The 20,874-nt window shown below is 42.1% G+C and overlaps 2 protein-coding genes across 2 annotated transcripts; one reads left to right on the top strand and one right to left on the bottom strand.

The window, feature by feature from the left end:
- The first annotated feature begins 57 nt into the window (after nucleotides 1-57).
- plekho1b (pleckstrin homology domain containing, family O member 1b) lies at nucleotides 58-11,055 on the top strand. Its single transcript, XM_028442173.1, has 6 exons — nucleotides 58-307; nucleotides 894-1,040; nucleotides 1,114-1,254; nucleotides 1,440-1,544; nucleotides 10,083-10,181; nucleotides 10,309-11,055. Exons 1-6 carry the CDS (start codon nucleotides 281-283, stop codon nucleotides 10,765-10,767), a joined length of 978 nt encoding a protein of 325 aa, XP_028297974.1. The 5' UTR covers nucleotides 58-280; the 3' UTR covers nucleotides 10,768-11,055.
- Nucleotides 11,056-12,920: 1,865 nt separating this feature from the next.
- Nucleotides 12,921-20,110, bottom strand: LOC114460127 (acidic leucine-rich nuclear phosphoprotein 32 family member E-like). The gene is made up of 7 exons (XM_028442175.1): nucleotides 19,916-20,110; nucleotides 17,124-17,273; nucleotides 16,040-16,162; nucleotides 13,685-13,817; nucleotides 13,428-13,546; nucleotides 13,305-13,362; nucleotides 12,921-13,232 (listed from the first exon to the last, which is right to left on the bottom strand). The coding sequence occupies exons 1-7, from the start codon at nucleotides 19,967-19,969 to the stop codon at nucleotides 13,153-13,155; spliced, it is 717 nt and encodes a 238-aa protein (XP_028297976.1). The 5' UTR covers nucleotides 19,970-20,110; the 3' UTR covers nucleotides 12,921-13,152.
- Between the last annotated feature and the right edge of the window lie 764 nt (nucleotides 20,111-20,874).

Genomic DNA, 20,874 nt, shown 5'->3' with positions numbered 1-20,874 from the left:
ACACACACACACACACACACACACAGTGACCTCTGACCTCCTGTAGTACCACTATGGTCCTCCAGGAGTCGCTGTGGTGCTCCCTCGGAGCCTCCGAGCAGCGGGCCGTCCAGTAACCGGACACCGTTTCAGCTGCTGTCCGCTCACCGAGCAGCAGAACCGGACAAACGGCTCCGACACACCGAGCCCTGGGCCCCGGCTCCGTCCCCGGGCTCTGCGCTCACAGGACGGCGAACAGAGTGCAGACGGAGCGGGAGAAGAACCGGGCTCACTACCGACCATGAAGAAGAACCAGCCCGGTAAACGGGTGAGTGTCTGCAGTACACAACCACCGGGTCACGGTCCAGGACGGGACGGTGAGAGCTTCCGGTACACAGGGTAAACAAAGGGACCCCCAAACTTTTATTATGAAGAACCCAACACAGAGGAGTGAGCCCCCGGTTTTCAGAATAAAATACTTTAATTGATGTTTTATAAAGTTCTTAAAATTAGTTTTATTATGAAGGATGATAGTTTCAGAGGCTCTGACGGTGCTTCTAATGGTCCAGATGGTTCTGGTGGTTTTAATGGTTCTGGTCTAGTGTTTGGTGGTTCTAATTGTTCTGATAGTTCTGATGGATTTAATGGTTCTGATGGTTTTAATGGTTTTAATGGTTCTGATGGTTTTAATGGTTCTGATGGTTTTAATGGTTCTGATGGTTTTAATGGTTCTGATGGTTTTGGATTTAATGGTTCTGATGGTTTTAATGGTTCTGATGGTTTTAATGGTTTTAATGGTTCTGATGGTTTTAATGGTTCTGATGGTTTTAATGGTTCTGATGGTTTTAATGGTTCTGATGGATTTAATGGTTCTGATGGTTTTGGTTTTAATGGTTCTGATGGTTCTGGTCCAGGGTCTGGTGGACTCGGTCCAGTCTGGTGGAGCTGTGGAGAAGTCGGGCTGGATCAGAAAGTTCTGTGGGAGAGGAATCTTCAGAGAGATCTGGAAGAACCGCTTTGTGGCTCTGAGAGGAGATCAGCTATTGGTCAGCGAGAAGGAGGTGAGTTAGAGGGGTGGGGCCAGCAGGTGTGTATCTGTGTGTGAGCTTTGTGTGTGTGTGTTTTCCTGTGCAGGTGAAGGACCCGTGTGGAGCAGATGAAGTCATGGATCTGACAGACTTTGATCGTTGTGAAGATTTCAGGAAGAAGAAGAACCTGAGCAAGAAAAACCTGAGCAAGTTCAAACTGCAGCGCTGCAGCCCTCCAGGAACCACAGTGAGACCTGAGCTACACACGGTGTGTGTGTGTCAGTGTGGGTCACTGTGTGTCAGTGTGGGTCTGTGTGTGTGTGTGTAGGTCTGTGTGTGTGTGTCACTGTGTGTCACTGTGTGTCAGTGTGTGTCAGTGTGTGTCTGTGTAGGTCTGTGTGTGTGTGTCACTGTGTGCGTGTGTGTGTGTAGGTCCCTAACCTGCTGTTCCTGGCCCTGAGTCCGGAGGACAAGGAATCCTGGATCATGGTTTTAAACGCTGCCATCATCAGAGCCAAGAACCGCATCCTGGACCAGGTGAGAGGTCCTATGGTTATACTGGTTCTGAACCACTTCACATACACCAACTATAATAACACATGTTAAAGTAAAGGCAGGCACACTGTGTGATTTTTGGCTTATTTTGAGCCAATTTTTGACTCCTGCATCTATTTCGTGCATCGTGTAGTACCCATGGTGTAGTACACATGGTATAGTATACATGGTGTAGTACACATGGTGTAGTACACATGGTGTAGTATACATGGTGTAGTGTACATGGTGTAGTACACATGGTGTAGTATACATGGTGTAGTACACATGGTGTAGTATACATGGTGTAGTACACATGGTGTAGTGTACATGGTGTAGTATACATGGTGTAGTGTACATGGTGTAGTACACATGGTGTAGTACACATGGTGTAGTGTACATGGTGTAGTACACATGGTGTAGTACACATGGTGTAGTACACATGGTGTAGTGTACATGGTGTAGTACACATGGTGTAGTACACATGGTGTAGTACACATGGTGGAGTACATATGGTGTAGTATACATGGTGTAGTATACATGGTGTAGTACACATGGTGTAGTACACATGGTGTAGTGTACATGGTGTAGTATACATGGTGTAGTATACATGGTGTAGTACACATGGTGTAGTGTACGTGGTGTAGTACACATGGTGTAGTGTACATGGTGTAGTACACATGGTATAGTATACGTGGTGTAGTACACATGTTGTAGTGTACATGGTGTAGTACACATGGTGTAGTACACGTGGTGTAGTATACATGGTGTAGTGTACATGGTGTAGTACACATGGTATAGTATACATGGTGTAGTACACATGGTGTAGTGTACATGGTGTAGTATACATGGTGTAGTACACATGGTGTAGTACACAGGCTGTTGTGTACATGGTGTAGTATACATGGTATAGTATACATGGTGTTGTACACATGGTGTAGTGTACATGGTATAGTATACATGGTGTAGTACACATGGTGTAGTATACATGGTGTTGTACACATGGTGTAGTGTACATGGTATAGTATACATGGTGTAGTACACATGGTATAGTATACATGGTGTTGTACACATGGTGTAGTGTACATGGTATAGTATACATGGTGTAGTACACATGGTGTAGTACACAGGCTGTTGTGTACATGGTGTAGTATACATGGTGTAGTATACATGGTGTAGTACACAGGCTGTTGTGTACATGGTGTAGTATACATGGTGTAGTATACATGGTGTAGTATACATGTAACAATTCACTCAACTCCCGATACGATTCGATTCACGATTTATTTTAGAAAATGGGACTGTAGATAAATGTCTGAAAAATATTCCTTTATTTTTTTGGGGGGGAAAATACTATACTATTTTCCTTTTATTTTTCATTTTCAAAAGAATCCCTTGATAAACTATTCAAAACAATGCAATTTAACTGAAAATAAATCTTGAATTTCGGGAGGGGCTCAAAGTAGAGTTGCTGCTCCTCCGCATCGAGAAGAGCCAGATGAGGTGGCTCGGGCACCTAATTAGGATGCCCCCTGAACGCCTCCCTAGTGAGGCGTTCAGGGCACGTCCCTCCGGAAGGAGGCCCCGGGGAAGACCCAGGACACGCTGGAGAGACTATGTCTTTCGGCTGGCCTGGGAACGTCTCGGGGTCCCCCCGGAAGAGCTGGAGGAAGTGGCCGGGGAGAGGGAAGTCTGGGCCTCCCTACTGAGGATGCTGCCCCCGCGACCCGGAAACGGCTAAGCGGGAGAAGATGAATGGAGATGGATGGATGGATAAATCTTGAATTAAATAAATAAAGGAATAATACAAATGAAAAAGAAGCCTATTAATTTAAATTCTGGTTCTATCGTAAACAATACAAAACTACATAATAGTTATTTTTCTTTTTAAAAATGCAACTGAAAATGTTTTTTGTGTCTTAACAATTGGACACAAAAAACCCAGTCATTTCATTGTATTTACGTCAGATATTTGTTTGGACCAGCAGAGGGCGCTGGTAACACAGTGGTCGGTTGGCATGCAGCTATCTTGCTGTGAAGAAGAGATGCTATGCTAGCAGACAGAGCTAATAGAAAAATGTTTTTTACAGATATTCACGTAATATTACAGATATTCTTTCAGTGCTAAAGGGGTAAGGAATCATTTATGAACATGTTTAAGAGTAGAAGGTGGCCAGAAAGAAAGTAGTAGCAGATTCCGCCCGCCGCCAACACTTTTGGATAGCGCCCTCTGCTGTTTAAAAAAGTACTGCGATTCAATTTTCACAGCATCGATGTGAACCGTGATACCTATGAATCGATTTTTAACTGCCTTATGATTAATCGTTACATCTCTAATACATCCTGTAGTATACATGGTGTCTAGAAGCGATGAACATTTCATGACCAGCTCCCGATCAGCAATCGTAGGTCGTAAGGAAATCACGTTATAAATCCAGCCGCTCCTCGTGAGGGTATCTCACAGTTGAAGTAGTGCCACGGACCGTCTTACCGTAACCGCTCACACTGCGCATGCTCGGACACCCTAGGACTGCTTTAAAACTGACTTTAAATACTGTCCACGCTGGTCTATTGATTGATTTGTCACATGACTGTTCCAGAGTTTGTTTTATTTAGTTTCACATCTACCTGTAGATCTATGTTTTTTACACTGATGACAACTTGTTTGTAGTTTTATTTCATAAAGTTTCACTTTTACAGTTACAGTTGGAAACCTTTGTTAATGAATATCCTAGTTATATTACAGTAACCAAATTAAACTATATCAACTAAGTGAATTAATAAAAATTAACTGTATAAAGGCTTTTTCAAATTAAAAAATCTCCTGTGAAATCTGTGACCTGTTGACCTGCACAACTCAAAGAATCGGAATGGAGAATTGTTTAGAACAGGAATTGAAATTGAGAATTGGAATCAGAATCAGAATCGTTAAAATTCAAATGGTGCCCAACCCTAGTGGAGAGAGTAGCAGCTTCCTTACTAAGACTGGGAACTGGTTCCAAAGGGGAGGAGCCTGGTAGCTGAACTTTCTGCCTCCTGTTCTACTTCTAGACACTTCAGGAACTTCCAGAAGACCAGCAGACTGAGAGTGGAGTGATCTACCTGGTCGATAGGGCACTAACAGGTCTCTAAGATACACAGAAGCTTGATCATGTAGAGCTTTGTATGCTAACAGGAGGATTTTAAACTCTATTCTAGATTTTACAGGAAGCCAATGACGGGAAGCCAACACTGTAGAAATATGTTCTCCCCTGTTAGTACCTGTTAGTATTCTAGCTGCAGCATTCTGAATTAACTGGATACTTTTTAGTGAGTTACTAGGACATCCTTACAGTATAGAGTTACAATAATCTAATCTAGATGTAACACATGCATGGATTAATTTTTCAGCATCACTCTGGGTCAAGATATTCCTGATTTTATAGATATTACAGAGGTAGAAGAAGGCTGTCCTTGTGATTTGTTTAATATGAGAATTAAAGGATAAGTCAATATCAAAGATAATGCCTAGGTTTATTACTGTGGTGCTGGGTGACAGAGTAATGCCATCCAGAGACACTATTTACTCTGATAATTTATCTCTGAGGTGTTTTGGACTAAATAAAATCACTTTGGTTTTATCCTGATTAAGAAGGAGAAAGTTACGGCTCATCCAGGATGTGATGTCATTAAGACAAGCCTACTAAGTACTAGTTTTAATTAAATCAAATAGTGGAGTTGGGATTGGATCTAAAAGACAGGTTGTTGGTTTAGAAGCACTAGCTACTGAGGCCAGTTCAGATAGACCAATTGGAGTGAAACTATGTAAATAAAAGCTACGTGTTGGGGATATTTCAGGAGCTGCTTTGTTTAAGAAATTATTAAACACTCCTGCAGGGGGACATTAGCTTTGTTTCTAATTGTTAGAATTTTATCAGTAAAGAAGTTGATGAAGTCGTCACTTCTCAGGTTGACAGGAATAGAGGGTTTAACAGAGCCGTGGCTTTTGTTGAACCTGGCTACAGTGTTGAATAGAAACCGTGGATTGTTTTTGTTTTCCTCTATTAAAGTTGAATAATAAGAGGTTCTAAATTTGCGGAGAGCTTTTTTACAAGTTAACAAATTTTCTCTCCAGGCAGTATGAACTTCTACCATGTTTGAGGAGAGCCACTTCCTTTCTAATCTTTGCGATGCCTGTTTTAGAAGACGCAATTCAGATTTATACCAGGGGATGACCTTTTTATGACATATCGTCTTCTTTTTAAGCGGCGCAACAGCATCCAGAGCTGTGTGCAGTGACAACATTGCACTGTTAATAAGATCATCTATTTTCTCTGTCGTAGACATTGATAGATACTCTCTGTAGTGATATCAAATGGATCAGAGGCAAGCAATGGTGGCACTAAATCTTTAAATCTTGCTTTTTCAGACAGTGATCTACTATAATGTACTCCTCTCAGAATTTAAGCAGGCCGATATTTTTAATTCAAAGGATAACAGGAAGTGATCTGAAAGAATAGGATTTTGAGGATATATTGTCAGGTGATCAATATCTAAATCATATGTTAGAACAAGGTCCAGGACATGATTAAGATAATGAGTTGGTTTGTTTACATTTTGTGTAAAGCTGATTGAATCTAATAGTGAGGTAAATAATTTATTTAGGCTGTTCATCATTGGCATGAATGTTAAAGTCACATTCTATGATAGCTTTATCAGTGCTCAGCACCAGATCAGTGAGAAAGTCAGAAAATTCAGAGAGAAACTCTGAATATGGATGAGGAGGATGCTAAACTATAACCAATAAAGTGGGTTTTTCTATCTTGTTTTTGCGATTACCAATTTCAAGGGAGAGGCTTTTGAATGAATTTTGGTTTTTGGGGTAACTGATAAGCTTGAGTGAAAAACTGCTGTCACTCCTCCTCCCCGACCACTCTCACAGGGAATGTGGTGATTACCATAATTGGGAGGGCTGACTCCATTAAGTGCAACAAAATCTTCATTTTTGAGCCAAAGTTTGCTTTTGAAAGAGAAAATGAAATAATTCAATTTCACAGTGTTCTTTTATTTGAAAAACACATTTAAAGTAAAGAACAAATTCCACAATACCCGTGCAAATGGTAAATGGTGGTAGTAGTAGAATAAAAAAAATAACGTAAAATTAAACAAAAAAGGCATACATTGCATAAATTATCCATCAAAATAAATAAAAATAAAAATAATCAACAAAAGGAAAATTAAACATAGCCTATACAACAACGGCTATAACCATAACAAAAACGTCCCTACACATGGTTGTATTTGAATGTGCAATGCTTCGCAGCCAGTAACACAGCTCTTGAAGGAGCGTAGGTATGGACAGGAAAGGAGTGCGTTAAGGGTTGAATTGTCCATCCTTGTTCTATTCTGTCACTATCTTTCTAACCATGCTGAACACCCTCTCTGATGATGCATAGCTGTGGGACACGCACAAAAGTGCCTTCATCAAATGTACCAGAGTCTGGAATCTTCCATCTCTCCCTAGCATGGCCCAAAACCTGTCGATCCTTGCTTCCTGAGGAAGATCTTTCCTGTCAACAACATTACTTATTAGTGGTCTGTCTCCGAGCATATTGTAATGTATTTACATGGACATTAGTGACATTTACATTTACCTTAGCACTCTGTTCAGTGACTCAAAGAGGTTATGTGCTGTGCCTATGTTGCACACTGGCATGTGCAGAAACCTTGTCACTACCTCCTGAGTTTTCGGATCACAAACCCTGGCCAATATCACAAACTCCTTTAAAAAAAAGCAATTTTCACTGACAGCACCCACAAATGGCTTTACAAGAGAAGTGTAAATAATACAAAATACATACTTTATCCATGTTTCGGCTTGTGCTTTCATCACACATCAAACCAAAGGGTTGGTTTTGGCACAATTCGATCACTCCCTTGTCTAATTCCGGGGCAATGGCACCTATCAAAGTACATAATAATGTAAAAACTGTTTTTCTACTAACTGTACGTTCTGCTTACACACACACACACACACACCCACGCACTATACATACTGTATATATATATTTATTTAACAATTTAATCTTAAAATACTAACTCTTAGAAAACAATATTATTTTATATACGCTTACCTTTCACTATTTGAGTAGCTTTTGTTCTGCCATTTGCGTACTGGCGAGCGATCTCTGAATCCGGGAAAATATCCTTCACGGATTTGTTGAAAACATCCACAAACGTAAATGGGATGTTACTTGTAGCTAACAGCATAGCCATCTTTGTCTCAGCAAAAGTAACTCCCTCAGGTCTCCATTTGGCCAGATGGCTCGAAATGCTGGGCTGTGAACGGTGCTGCGTTGCAGCAGCCTTGTGCTTCTCTGACCGTTGATGACTCGTGATGTCCGTTCGGCCACCGTGTTCAATCAATAAGTCTGACCTACACATATTGCAGGCCGCATAACCCTTCCCTTTTGAGCTGTCCTGAATGAAATTAAATTGTTTTTTCCAGTCATTTTGGAATTTGCAGGCATATTTCTTCTTCTTACATGCGGTGTAATCGTTATTATTGTCCGGCCGTAAATGACGCTGTCCGGGCGGAAATCGGGAGAAAATCGGGAGAATGGTGGCTCCGGGAGATTTTCGGGAGGTACAGTGAAATTCGGGAGTCTCCTGGGAAAATCGGGAGGGTTGGCAAGTATGTTTTAGTGACAGTTGCTGGCAGCGTGGGTAACATTTGATTAGGTTTGTTTAAGATAGTGTGAACTGTAGCACCTGGAATACAGTGTGTGATGACATTAAAGAATCTAATATTCCTTGTTATTAAATCATTGATAATGAGTGTAGTTTGCAGGAAGAGAGAGTTAGGAGTGGGTGTGCGCCTGTTATACTGACCGGGAGTGTCCGGCGGGTGGATCACGGCTGGTTGTGGTGGAGTTTCTGTCCTTGGAGTTTACTGGTGGTGGGGCGTCTGTGTGGGAACGTCTGGTGGTGCTCGGGTTGTAGAAAGCTGCGGGAAAGTCTCTGTTATCAGCTCCGGTTGGTGTTGAAGCGGCGCTGCTTCTAACAGCACGAGGGTCGCTGATGTCTGTGGGTGATCCTCCGTCATCAGCTGGCAGTGAAGCGGTGCAGCAGTAGCATGCCTCTGGACTGCAGCTTTGAGGAGGTTTTGACGGGCTACAGAGGAGGTTTTTGGCCGGTGGGGATTTAATCCAGTCGGTGGTGGAGGCGTTTTTTTGGTGGTTGTTTTGGTCGGCTTAATTGGACTGAGTTTGTCCCTGTTTTCATATGAGAGAGCTTCAAAACGATTGTGGAGAGTAAGCAGAGGAGGAATGCCATGTCGTCTTTGTCCGCGGACAACAACCTCAGCCTACAATGGCAGGCGTGGTGTGGAACAGGACAGTCTTGGATCCGGATTCTCCCAGGGAACTGTGTCGTTGTCACATGGAATATTATGGAGGATGGATGACAGCGTTACTGACTGCTGTACAACCGTGTCTGTATATTTGGTGAGTAATTCATCTTTCTTTTTTAGCTCAGAAAGGTGATGAATATTTTCCCGGAGTTTGGTCATTTCTTTGTTGGCGTTTAGTAGTAAAATTTCTTTCTGTGACGGCATGTGTTCGTGATTTTAGAATGAAAAAATGTGTGAATTTTTCCCCATATCACCCACTCCTACATGTGTATGTCTGTGTTAGACATTAACTTAAATTAATTAAAACTCTTATTCAGCTACTAACAGTGTTATGAACACTGCTAGTAGCTGAATTACACTTGTAGGTTATATCATCATAAATACATAGTAAATGAAACAAATGTCTAATCTAATGTTCATTTGAACTGTTCTTATGATTATTATTGTATGTAATAGTGTATTTCTATAGACATTGATTCAATGAAAAATGACTTGATGTTTGATTGTTTTTTACATGATGATCTTTTTAATGACGTCCTTTCTGTTGCAGACAAGGAGAGCTGAGGTAAAGGTAGCACTGCCTTGGGCCACAGTGTTTTAAGTGGGAGCCTCTGTCATCATCAACATCTGTGATAAACACCTACAACATGAGACATGTCCCCAGATAAATGATGGACAGTTGGTTCAAATGAAATATTGACTAATAAATGTAAAATTCTTGTTAGTTTTCATTTCTAATTTCTGGTTAATTAAAACTAGCATTAGGAGGTCACAGTGCAGGGAGAGCTGCTGGTATGGAGGTGATGACATCATTCTGAAGGTAGAAATCAACGTTAAAACAGGACAAAGTCATGTTAAAAAAGAACTCTTTTTTTTCGTCAAAATGCGTCTCACTAAGTCTCACTATTGTCATTTTCTGAAACTTGGCAGTCCTGAGTCAGGATAAGGTCAGGTCGACTTAGTTAAGTCAAATTAATTTGGTTTCAGTGAATTTAACCCTGGGCTAACTCAGGATATGATTAGTTTATCCCACAGGTTCCTCTGTGTCATTGAGCAGGTTCTAGTTTTTACAGTCTGTGTTATGTGTGCTACACTCACTACTCAATAACTGGTTCTACTAATATATAACTGGTATATAACCGGTCTCTCTCCAGGTGACGGTGGGGGACTGTCAGTTGTTTCATCCAACCAGAGATCGGGTGAAGATTCCTCACAGCCGACGGCGCCCAACACGAGCTCACCTGCTGGCTGTGGTCAGTAAAACACTGAATGATGTCATAGACCTCAGATGAGAACCCATCATGGATCAGATTAAACTCAGTTTGGATTCCTGTGATCAGGAAGGTCCGCCCCCTCCTTAATACGTGGTTCTGGTTGCAGGCGTCTTCTTCGTCCTCAGATGGGACGCTGACCTTTGACCTGATCGGGGAGGAGGCGGAGTCGGGAGGAGTGGCCCTGCCCTTTAAGTCTCAGAGTCTTTTTCCGGATGTCTCCATCGGAGCATCTAACCCGGCTCAGAAGAACCACTGCGTGTCCACAGATAAGGGCGTGTCCACTGATGGGGGCGTGTCTCTGTCTCAGTGCTGCAGCGACTCCGTCCTCCGCCTGCAGCAGCTCATCGATCACAAGGTGGACGAGACGGAGCGGCTGCTGATGGCGGTGCGACAGGGGGCGGAGCCACAACAAGGGGTGGAGCCTGAAGCTATCAGACTGTTGAGGGAGGCGGCGGAGGCTTTGAGCCACGCCCAGGAAGTGCTGCAGGAGGTGATGGAGCTCCGGGATTTGTACCGACAACTGAACTCACCGAAGGAAGTGACTGAGGTTATGGTGTTACATTAGTGCAACGAGTCTGCACGAGCAAAACAAGAAGGAAGCCTCTGATTGGACAAAAATCTTCAGCGTTCTGATTGGTTCACGATATGCACAGAGAATCCAGCAGAATGGGTTTTTGCTCATGCACACTTAGGCACTCACAAGGAGGAGCTAGAGGAGGAGGAGCCATGACTGAACTCACAGATCTACAGGGTGTAAAACGTGTAAAGACAGTTGTTGATAAAGTTGTGTGTTCTAACATAGATCAGTGTGTGTTCCGTCTCTACTCACCCTGAATAAAACGATCATAAACCACCAGGACCCGTTGTACTAATGAAAGACAGAATTAAGCCGGGATATCTTGGTTATCCTGGCTCAACTTATCCCTGATCTGGTTAAACTATAGCTGACATCAGTTACCATGGAGATGAATCCTGTGGAGTTCCTGACCTCAGTCAGGAGTCGCTACACATTGTTCTCACATTCAACTACAGCCACCGGGGTTGGGTTCAATTATAATTGTTTAATTGATAATTAATTACAATTATGATTGTAATTAAAGAAATCTGTTGCTGTCATAATCGTAATTAGATTGTAATTGAGTTCAGATAATTGACTTTGTAATTGTAATGTCCAAAAAAATTCTATAAAAATGGTCAATTATAAATTAACACTAAACCGATGAACCATGTTACAGTTCTATTTACAATTCTACACATATGTAGTTAATTATCAAAATATGTTTCATATCAAACTTCAACAGTTTACCATTTTTAAAAATATTAAAACCTATATATTTGATTAGGAAACCGAACAAGGAAACCAATAGATAGTAAATACATTAGATAGATATGTTTTTAGTGTTTTTCACAGGTGATATAGCACCCGTTAGCATTAGAGATGCTAACAAGAGGAAGGTTACCCTTTATGTTATTTACAGTATTTCAGGCTCATTAATTGTATTTGGACTTTAGTAATTGAGAACATATGTGCAATTGACTTTCTGAAAATGAAAAATAATTGTAATTGGAATTGGAAAAAATGCTGGTAACATGGGTAGTTGAAGACATAAGTGTAACTGAAAAATGTCATTGTTTACACATTTGGATCAATGATGGTTTCAGAGGATGTTACAATCATATCATTTAGTTTGTATTAAATACACATCCATATTACATACAGATTATATATATATATATATATAAAGGCTGCTTTATTGTTGAATGTTGGTAAAGAACAAACGGAGAAGGGAGAAGTGTGTTAGCGCTCTACGAGCTGCTAGCTTTGAGTATTTCTTTGGTTTGTTAGTGTTTACGCTGCCTCTAATGGTGCAAACATCATTCCCACCACAGACATCCTGGAAGGACAAGCTCAGGGTAAAACGTCCATTAATCTGCTCCAGAATCAGACGAGTGAAAGTCACTGCAGTAGATCTACATGTTTGGATGACGTAGATGTGGAGCTTTGTCCTGGTTATGGCTCCATAGACGGGTTAGTTATGGTTATGCTAGTTAGCTCTGTGTGCTATGGTTCAATATGGACGTCGTTCATTGTTGCTGCTTTTCCTGCCAACGTAAACAAAACTAGTCACGTGAGTTTCGGAGCAGCGACAGCATGACAGGCAAGTTTGTTTCCGAGCGTTGCTATGGTACTACCGCTATCTGCTGTTATGGCTACCGCTATCAGCAACATACATAACACTGAGACACACACACTGAAGGCTGCTTAACCTCTGACATCACAGACCAGTCTGTCCATCCCAAACCCTCTGACATCATAAACCCTGAGTCAGCATCTGACCACCAACCCTAAAATTGGACTCCATCTCGTTCATCCAAAGCGCTACAACACAGGAAGTGAGCAAAAACCATTGCTGTGTTCACATGAATAAACAAATCAATGTTTGGAGAAAACGTTATGTGTTGAAAGAAATAGCAACGCTACGGCGAGCTAACCAAGCCTTACTTAGCTCGCCATGTAATCAAATTAATCACATTTTCAAAGTAAAATGAATACCTACAAACATCTCTGAATTTAGAAACACTAACGAGCTTGTTCTGCTTGCTGAGATGGAATGTTTACAATGAACCTGTGTGTGTGCGTGTGTGTTACTCCCAGGCTCAGGACAGCTGTGTGGTTTCCCTGAGCTCAGCTCACTATACACCAGGGTGGAAGCAGCAGGAAGTAGAATTCTGTTTTATTGGAAAACGACAGGAAGCCTTACAAAAATAAAAGCCCTCAGAAACCACAAACACACCTCAGAAAGGCGGGGCTAAACATGTAATCAGATTACAAACACCAAGGACAGAGAAACATCACATTGTTAGTAAAACTGTTTGTGTGTGTGTGTCATCCCTTCCGTTTCAGCTGACGGAGCATTTCCATGACAACGTTAAAAGTGTGTTTTTTCATCTACTCTTCATCATCCTCGTCATCCTCCTCCTCTTCCTCTCCTCTCTTCCTCTTCTCTCCTCTCAGATCAGAGTCTTCCTCTGAAACACACACACGCTCAGTAACCAGATAACACACTCACCACATCACTCCAAACACCAGTGGAGCTTCACCTCCATCCTCTTCATCATCCTCCTCTTCCTCCTCGTAGTCTCCGTCATCCTCCTCGTCCTGTGGAGGTGGAGTCACGTCAGCACAGGACCAAGCAGCTGACATAAGCTCCACCCCTCACTCACCTGTATGCCCTCCTTCATCAGGTAGGACAGGCCCACCTCCTCCTCATCATCATCATCGTCGTCGTCATCATCTTCATCCCCAGGAAGGCTGTCCCCCTCCTCATCTTCATCTTCATCCTCTAAGGAGGAGTGTTTAAATTCATCACACACACACAGTATTGATCACTGATTGGCTCAGAGCTCTCCTCTAATCCCTAACTCCTCCCCTTCCTGTGAGGCTGATATTAGAGAGGCGTGGTGCGTTCAGGGACCCTCACCGTGGTCAGAGTGTGGCTGGTTGTCCAGGGAGACGAGCTGAGGCAGCAGCTCCTTAACCTTGGTCCTGTACTCTGACATCATGGTGATGTCACAGCTCAGCAGCTTCAGACTCCTCAGACTGTGGAGCCTCTGCTGCAGGTTACCATGGAGACAGGAGAGGGCGTGTCACTGTGTGATCAATAGGCACGTAACAATTCTCAACATATTGAACAGTTCGGTAAAGCAGGGGTCTCTCTCTCCCCTCCCTCCCTCCCTCCCTCTCTCATTTATTTATGAGTCAAACATTACGGCGGTTGTTGGTACCAAATCATTGACACATGCTCGTTGAATCGGGCAGTAATTTGACATGAATATTCTATGAGCGGATGTCTAGAGCCTCTTATGGACTTTTTTTTTTTACTCGGTGGAACCGAGTCATTTGACTGAAATCTCTGAAACGTGGTACGTGCTATTTGGCGCGGAGACGTTCCGCGGGCCCGGCCGTAGTTCATCAGAACTTGTTTTTCTAAACAATAACAGCAGAAACATTTTGATTTTATTAGGGAGCAGCATAAACAGGCTATTTTCAGTAGCTAGTGTCCCTGTAAATAGTGAGATGAAGTGGTTGATCACAAAAAAAAAAGTTTTTTCAGAGTAAAAATAATAATAATAATAAAAAAGTTTGAGAATGACAGAGTAAACTGCATGTATCCTTTCCTCCAACATTACATTTTCTTACTCTTCTGCACCAGTAGTCTCCAATGAGAGCAACCGTTAGTGCACGTTGGAACGCCGTCGCTTTTATAGTCGACTCTTTTTCATACAACTCGTGTATTCTTCTCATGATGGCGGGCCTTGAGGGAGGCTCATACCTGCCGCCATTTGTTCCTCAGACCAACATCTGCAACGATAATTATCGGCCTGCAGTTTGTAGCTAACCATCTGTTATCATTGAGGAGGCGGGGTTTAGGAAGTTGATCACATAATCATGTGTAGCCTTTCATATACATTAACTATAAAAATCTTCTGTATATAACATTGTGTTCATGTAAACTGAGATGTGTAAGAATTTGAAGATGAAGATACTGTTAGTGTAGAGCCCTGTGTTTGCACTTATAGCGCCACCTAGTGGCATACTTTTTGGTATACCCTGTAAATTACACAGGCCACGCCCACTTTGATCAATCACAATTAACTTTGAGATATGACCTCAGGAGCGACACAAGGTCATTCCCACCAAATTTGGTAAAAATCGGTCTTGACTTTTAGGAGATATAAATTTCCCATATTTGCAGCGCCCCAGAGTGGCGTACATTATTTAAATTTGATGTATACCCCCACAGTCACATGTCAACCAAGGATCTCAGATTTGGTGTTAGCATTTATTTTACCCAAAATATGCATACAATTTGTGTTTTTATAGCTAGCTAAAAATTTTTATTCGTATACAATTTACGCATATTTTGACCGAGCAAAATTCTTTACTCAAATTTAGACCAGGTTCAACTGAAAACTCTACGTGGCAACTTTCACGCTGATTGGACAAAACCCCAAGGAGGACATAGAAAAAGTAGGTTTTGAAGTTTTCGCAATTTTGCGCCAACATAACTCGAGGCGCAAAAGGGCGTGGCCTAGCTCAGCTGATTCAGTGCTTTTCAGGGAATCTGTGGAGATGAAATTTTTATATTTTTTTTAATATATTTTATAGGCCTGAACGCATTGACCTTGGTTATAGCACCACCTGCTGGCCGACATATGTGAGTTTCAAACTCCTGAAGCCACAGTTTCTGAGAAAAGCTGTCACTCAAACCTATGTCCTCCTTCCACTTTGATAATAAAGACAGTAGATGTTCAACACCAATGACTTACAGATGTTTACAGTGGTTGGAGATGTGCCTTCATCATCTTTAAATACGTTGGATCCATTTTACTAAATAAAAAGACAGTTTAAGTTTATTACAGGTTTATTTATTCAAAGTAGTGCATTTTAGTTTTTATTATTTTATTTTTTAAAAATATTTCCCTTGTTTGTAGATCATGGCTCAGGGTTAAGCACTTGTCCTTTAAAAGTGTTATTTTATTTTATTGTATTAGTATTTTATTAAGTTTTGTTTATTTTACATCATACAATACACCATGTACAGGAATGTGTATGAATCTGGTTTAAAGTAAAATAAAGAGATTTAAAATAAAAAGTAGATCTTTTTCTTAATCTCTTGCTATTCTTTATGTATATGTATATGTGTGTGTGTATGTATGTATGTGTGTGTATGTGTGTCTGTGTGTGTATGTATGTGTGTATGTCTGTGTGTATATGTGTGTATATGTGTGTGTGTGTGTGTGAATATGTGTGTGTGTGTGTGTAGTTGTGTTACCAGAGGCTGGAGGCTGCTCAGCTCTTTGATCTTGTTCCCACTGAGGTTCAGAGACGACAACACGGGACATTTTTCAACCAAACACTCCAAACTTCCAGAAATAGAATTATCACTGAGATCCATCTGTAACACACACACACACACGCACACGCACACACACACGGACTAAATGTCATGTGTTCACATCGTACTGAGATTGTATATGCGCATGCGCACTACCAAAAAATACATTTTTGCTGAAAAAAACTGACCTAACGCAGCGTGGGCAGTGTGGTGCGTTCACTGACCTAACGCAGCGTGGGCAGTGTGGTGCGTTCACTGACCTATAGGAGGCAGTGTGGTGCGTTCACTGACCTCGCGTAGCGTGGGCAGTGTGGTGCGTTCACTGACCTCGCGTAGCGTGGGCAGTGTGGTGCGTTCACTGACCTTGCGTAGCGTGGGCAGTGTGGTGCGTTCACTGACCTTGCGTAGCGTGGGCAGTGTGGTGCGTTCACTGACCTTGCGTAGCGTGGGCAGTGTGGTGCGTTCACTGACCTATAGGAGGCAGTGTGGTGCGTTCACTGACCTATAGGAGGCAGTGTGGTGCGTTCACTGACCTCGCGTAGCGTGGGCAGTGTGGTGCGTTCACTGACCTATAGGAGGCAGTGTGGTGCGTTCACTGACCTATAGGAGGCAGTGTGGTGCGTTCACTGACCTTGCGTAGCGTGGGCAGTGTGGTGCGTTCACTGACCTATAGGAGGCAGTGTGGTGCGTTCACTGACCTATAGGAGGCAGTGTGGTGCGTTCACTGACCTCGCGTAGCGTGGGCAGTGTGGTGCGTTCACTGACCTCGCATAGCGTTCACTGACCTTGCGTAGCGTGGGCAGTGTGGTGCGTTCACTGACCTCGCGTAGCGTTCACTGACCTTGCGTAGCATGGGCAGTGTGGTGCGTTCACTGACCTTGCGTAGCGTGGGCAGTGTGGTGCGTTCACTGACCTTGCGTAGCGTGGGCAGTGTAGTGCGTTCACTGACCTTGCGTAGCGTGGGCAGTGTGGTGCGTTCACTGACCTTGCGTAGCGTGGGCAGTGTAGTGCGTTCACTGACCTTGCGTAGCGTGGGCAGTGGGGGCAGGTTGCTCAGAGAGCTCAGACTAGCGCTGGTGATGCTGAGCAGCTCCAGCTGAGTGAAGTCATCAGTCAAACCATGGACGTGGCCATCAGAGGAAACGCAGTCCTCCAGGACCAGTTCCACTACCTGGTCACAGAGAACAGCTGATAGATCACATGCTCCACAACATCAAAAAGCCCCGCCCCTTTACTCTCAGATCTAACTCACTTTCGGCCATCACTACGGCCTAAACGGCGTCACAGATCGCCTTGGGCATTATATTGAGTTTTTTTATTTGAATATCACTCATAATAATATATTTTTATTTTAAAGCTTATTTTGTATTAAAATACTGGTTTTAGGTGTCACTGCTTTCTCTAAAGCTCAGTTAGATGATCACTGAGTGTCCTAACACAGACCTTCATCTAAATGAGCCACACTACAGACCTCACTCATACGTGCTGTCCCTTCTAAGGGACAGCACGTTTCAACGTGTTATTCAAAATGTCCAGTTTTAAAATTGATGAAATTATAGCACCCCCTGTAGGCCTGGCGATGTGGTAAAAACTCACTGTTTTAACAACTATTTGTGTTCAACTTGTCAAAAACATGAATCCAAAATGTTGTGAAAATTATCAACACTAGGAGGAGTTTGCTTTTAAAGACAAAGTGGTTTGGCCAAAAAATGAGAAAAAGTGCAAAATTTGGCGCACTAAATTCAAAATTGCAGACTTCCTGTTGAATTTAGGTTAGGTCATAATTAAATCTTTGCAAGTCAAGGTCCACTGCATATACCTAAAGAATGCCATCCAGCTAGTTCAAACCAGTGGAAAGTCAAACTCTAGGTGGCGCTAACGTGTCCTGAAATTACATCAAAAAACGACACATTTATTTTTCATCAAAGTAGAAGAAGAATCCATAAACAAACAATATGGCCATCACAACGCCTTTGATGTTGCTTGTTAATGAATGTGTGCGTGGCATTTTGCATCAGTAAACTAAAGTGTCAATCATAAGTAATTTAACCCAAAATTGTCTTTCTGGTAAGACTTTATTAAGTAAACAATACTGAGATTCATACCATATATGAAAAACAATGGATGAACTACGAATAGCACAAACTACGTTCCCGAGAATTCAGTCTGTCAGTCAGTTCCACCAAGTAAAAAATTACTGGGGTCCCGTGGCACACATGAGTGATGGACCCCATTCATATATTGGTATGTGTCAATGATTCGATACCACCAACTGTTGCAATATTTGACTCCTAAATAAATGAGAACGACTTTAATGGAAATTGTCGAAAAAAGGGGGGTGGGCCCCTGGGCCCCTAATATACAGTAATTGTGCGAGGCATAATCGTAATATACGTTTAATTACCTTCGAAAAACAGTATATCACAAGACTATGTCCCCATAAATTTGGAAGTTACCATAAATGGGGGGTGGGCCCCCAGGCCCCATTTCAAATGAAGGGCCCTGAGCGTCTCATCATATTCATTCATAGAGTATAAAAACCAAATGTATTCCGATCTAATGAGAACTAACAGAGGAGTAGTCATTAGAAAAATGGGGCCTCTCGACGCCCCTGACATATATGGAGTAATGATCCCCGTTTACAGTATATACTGTATGTGTGTATGTGCCAATGATTCGGTACCACCAACTGCAGAAATATTTGACTGGCAAAAAAATTACCCCCCCCCACATCAAAAATTGGGCTCTGAGCATCGATGCGTACACATCTATAGATTATAGCTACCATATTTCAGCCTGATCCGTTCATGAATAACAGAGGAGCAGTATATTTTCTGAATGCTCTTAGCGACCTTTTTCTCCATAGAGACTAGTGACAGATGCATTGACTTTATCTTGTGTTTTAGAGACTCTAACATGAATGTACGTATCACTGTCCTGAGCAGCGGCTGTGCAGTCAACTCGTGGAGACTGCTGGAAATTAGATCATTACATGTTTACTACCGATGGTACATGAACGCGCCTGACTTCACTCGAGCAGCCAATAGTAACACCCAAAACAGCCTATTGAGCATATATGTTTGTAGAAAGATCTCTGATTGTCTGGATTTCTAAACTTCATTTCCAGCCAGAAGGAGAATAGATTCACTATCCACTCAGAACACTTAGATTACAATATGATTTAAAAAATTACATACTGCAGCTTTAATATGTTACCTTCTTATTAAGCAGAGAGAACGTTTTAAGAAAGATTTGGTCTAAAACTGGGGATAAAATATAAGTGAAAGAAATTGCTGTCAATGCAGCTCCAGGTATTATCACAGTCTAATTATAATCCTCCACCTAAGGACTGACTCAGCATTAATAACAATCATTAACATTTAATCATGTGATAATATCAAGTATTAAAACATAATTAAGTTTAAAAACACGCTATTCCTGTACTTTACGTTAATGTTTACGTTGTTGACGTAGCTTCTTGCTGTCGTCTGTTTGAACACGCACACACACACACACACACGCACGCACGCGCACACGCACAGCTCTGATCCTCCGCTGTCGCTTTCATTCAACAGGAATAAACCTCTAGATTTGAGCTAAACACGGACTAAAACACGGCCAATCTCAGGCGGAGGGTTACATCCGGTTTAAACGGAAACAGAAGTGAAGAATGAGCGGTTTCGGACGGTTCGGTAGGACAGATCAGCGGACGCCGGGTGACGGAGCCTCAGAGCGGCTTTAAACGGCGGAGCGCCCGGATGTAGCATCGAGCTAACCTCGACCTCCGAGGCTCTAACGGCCCTGACCCGGTACCTCAGCAGGCTTCCGGTTCTTCAGCTCCAGGCTGATCCTCTTCTTCATCTCCATGTCAGCGGTGTTAGTCCGGAGAACCAAACAGAACCGGCACTAATCCCGCGTTAATCGGTTAGCTGCGTTAGCCGCGTTAGCCAGTGAGAAACTAAACCTCCATGTTCTCTGAGCGCCAAACCCTCGGCGAGGCCACGCCCCCTCTTTAATATTCACAACACACAGTGACAAAGCGCTCCAATAGGCTCCGGCTCTCATTACCATAGGAACCAGCCCCGCGCGCTCAGACGCCTTTAACATGATTGGCTGGGACACTGTGGCTGAGCCAATCAGAGGGCAGCGCTGGAACATTTAAACGGAGCAGGCGCTCTGGCTTTTTTCATTCATAAAATCCTAACAGTGACGTCATTACAACAAACAGCTCGTGCACGTTTCCTCTGCTTTTATTATTTTCTAATTTTTGGTAAAAGTTCCCTCCGTCACAGCCACTAAAATGAAACAATATGACTTTAGAGATGTTTATATGGTGAGATAAACATAAGGTGAGAATAATTCATTATTACAATTATATTAAGGTCAAGTTAAAAGATGAATGAGTGTAAGTTAATGTTTGGGCTACAGTATTTTTTTAATCAGCTATTGTTAATGTTATTAATATTACAAATAATTATGTTTTATTATATTAATTTTTCTTTCTTTGTTACCACAGTCTCAATTTGATCCCAAATCTATATTTCATTATCAATGATTATTGATTCAAATTTCTAATATTTCTGATAATTGATCATCAATTGATTCATGTTTATTTATTTATGAATTTTTCTTCCATTTAAAATGGGTCAGCAGCTTGTCTTTTAACACCTCACAGCACCACTGCAGTGTGATTAAAACATCCACATTAAGACGACTCGCCTGCTTTGTATTATAGTTACAGCAATGTTCATTTTATGAAAGTCACGATTAAT

The sequence above is a fragment of the Gouania willdenowi genome, unplaced genomic scaffold (assembly GCF_900634775.1).
Source record: "Gouania willdenowi unplaced genomic scaffold, fGouWil2.1 scaffold_3_arrow_ctg1, whole genome shotgun sequence".
In the NCBI taxonomy this organism is placed as follows: domain Eukaryota; kingdom Metazoa; phylum Chordata; class Actinopteri; order Blenniiformes; family Gobiesocidae; genus Gouania; species Gouania willdenowi.
Note: the sequence above shows the minus strand (reverse complement) of the source record. Positions and strands in the feature narration are given on the sequence as shown.

Excerpts from the sequence above, each read along its gene's own strand:
- plekho1b (XM_028442173.1), top strand. The coding sequence starts at position 281 with ATGAAGAAGAACCAGCCCGGTAAACGG. Across the intron at positions 1,041-1,113 it reads TATTGGTCAGCGAGAAGGAG|GTGAAGGACCCGTGTGGAGC; the intron begins GTGAGTTAGAGG and ends TTTCCTGTGCAG. Across the intron at positions 1,255-1,439 it reads GCAGCCCTCCAGGAACCACA|GTCCCTAACCTGCTGTTCCT; the intron begins GTGAGACCTGAG and ends GTGTGTGTGTAG.
- LOC114460127 (XM_028442175.1), bottom strand. The coding sequence starts at position 19,969 with ATGGAGATGAAGAAGAGGATCAGCCTGGAGCTGAAGAACCGGAAGCCT. Across the intron at positions 17,274-19,915 it reads AGAACCGGAAGCCTGCTGAG|GTAGTGGAACTGGTCCTGGA; the intron begins GTACCGGGTCAG and ends CTCTGTGACCAG. Across the intron at positions 13,818-16,039 it reads TGAGCAGCCTCCAGCCTCTG|CAGAGGCTCCACAGTCTGAG; the intron begins GTAACACAACTA and ends GGTAACCTGCAG.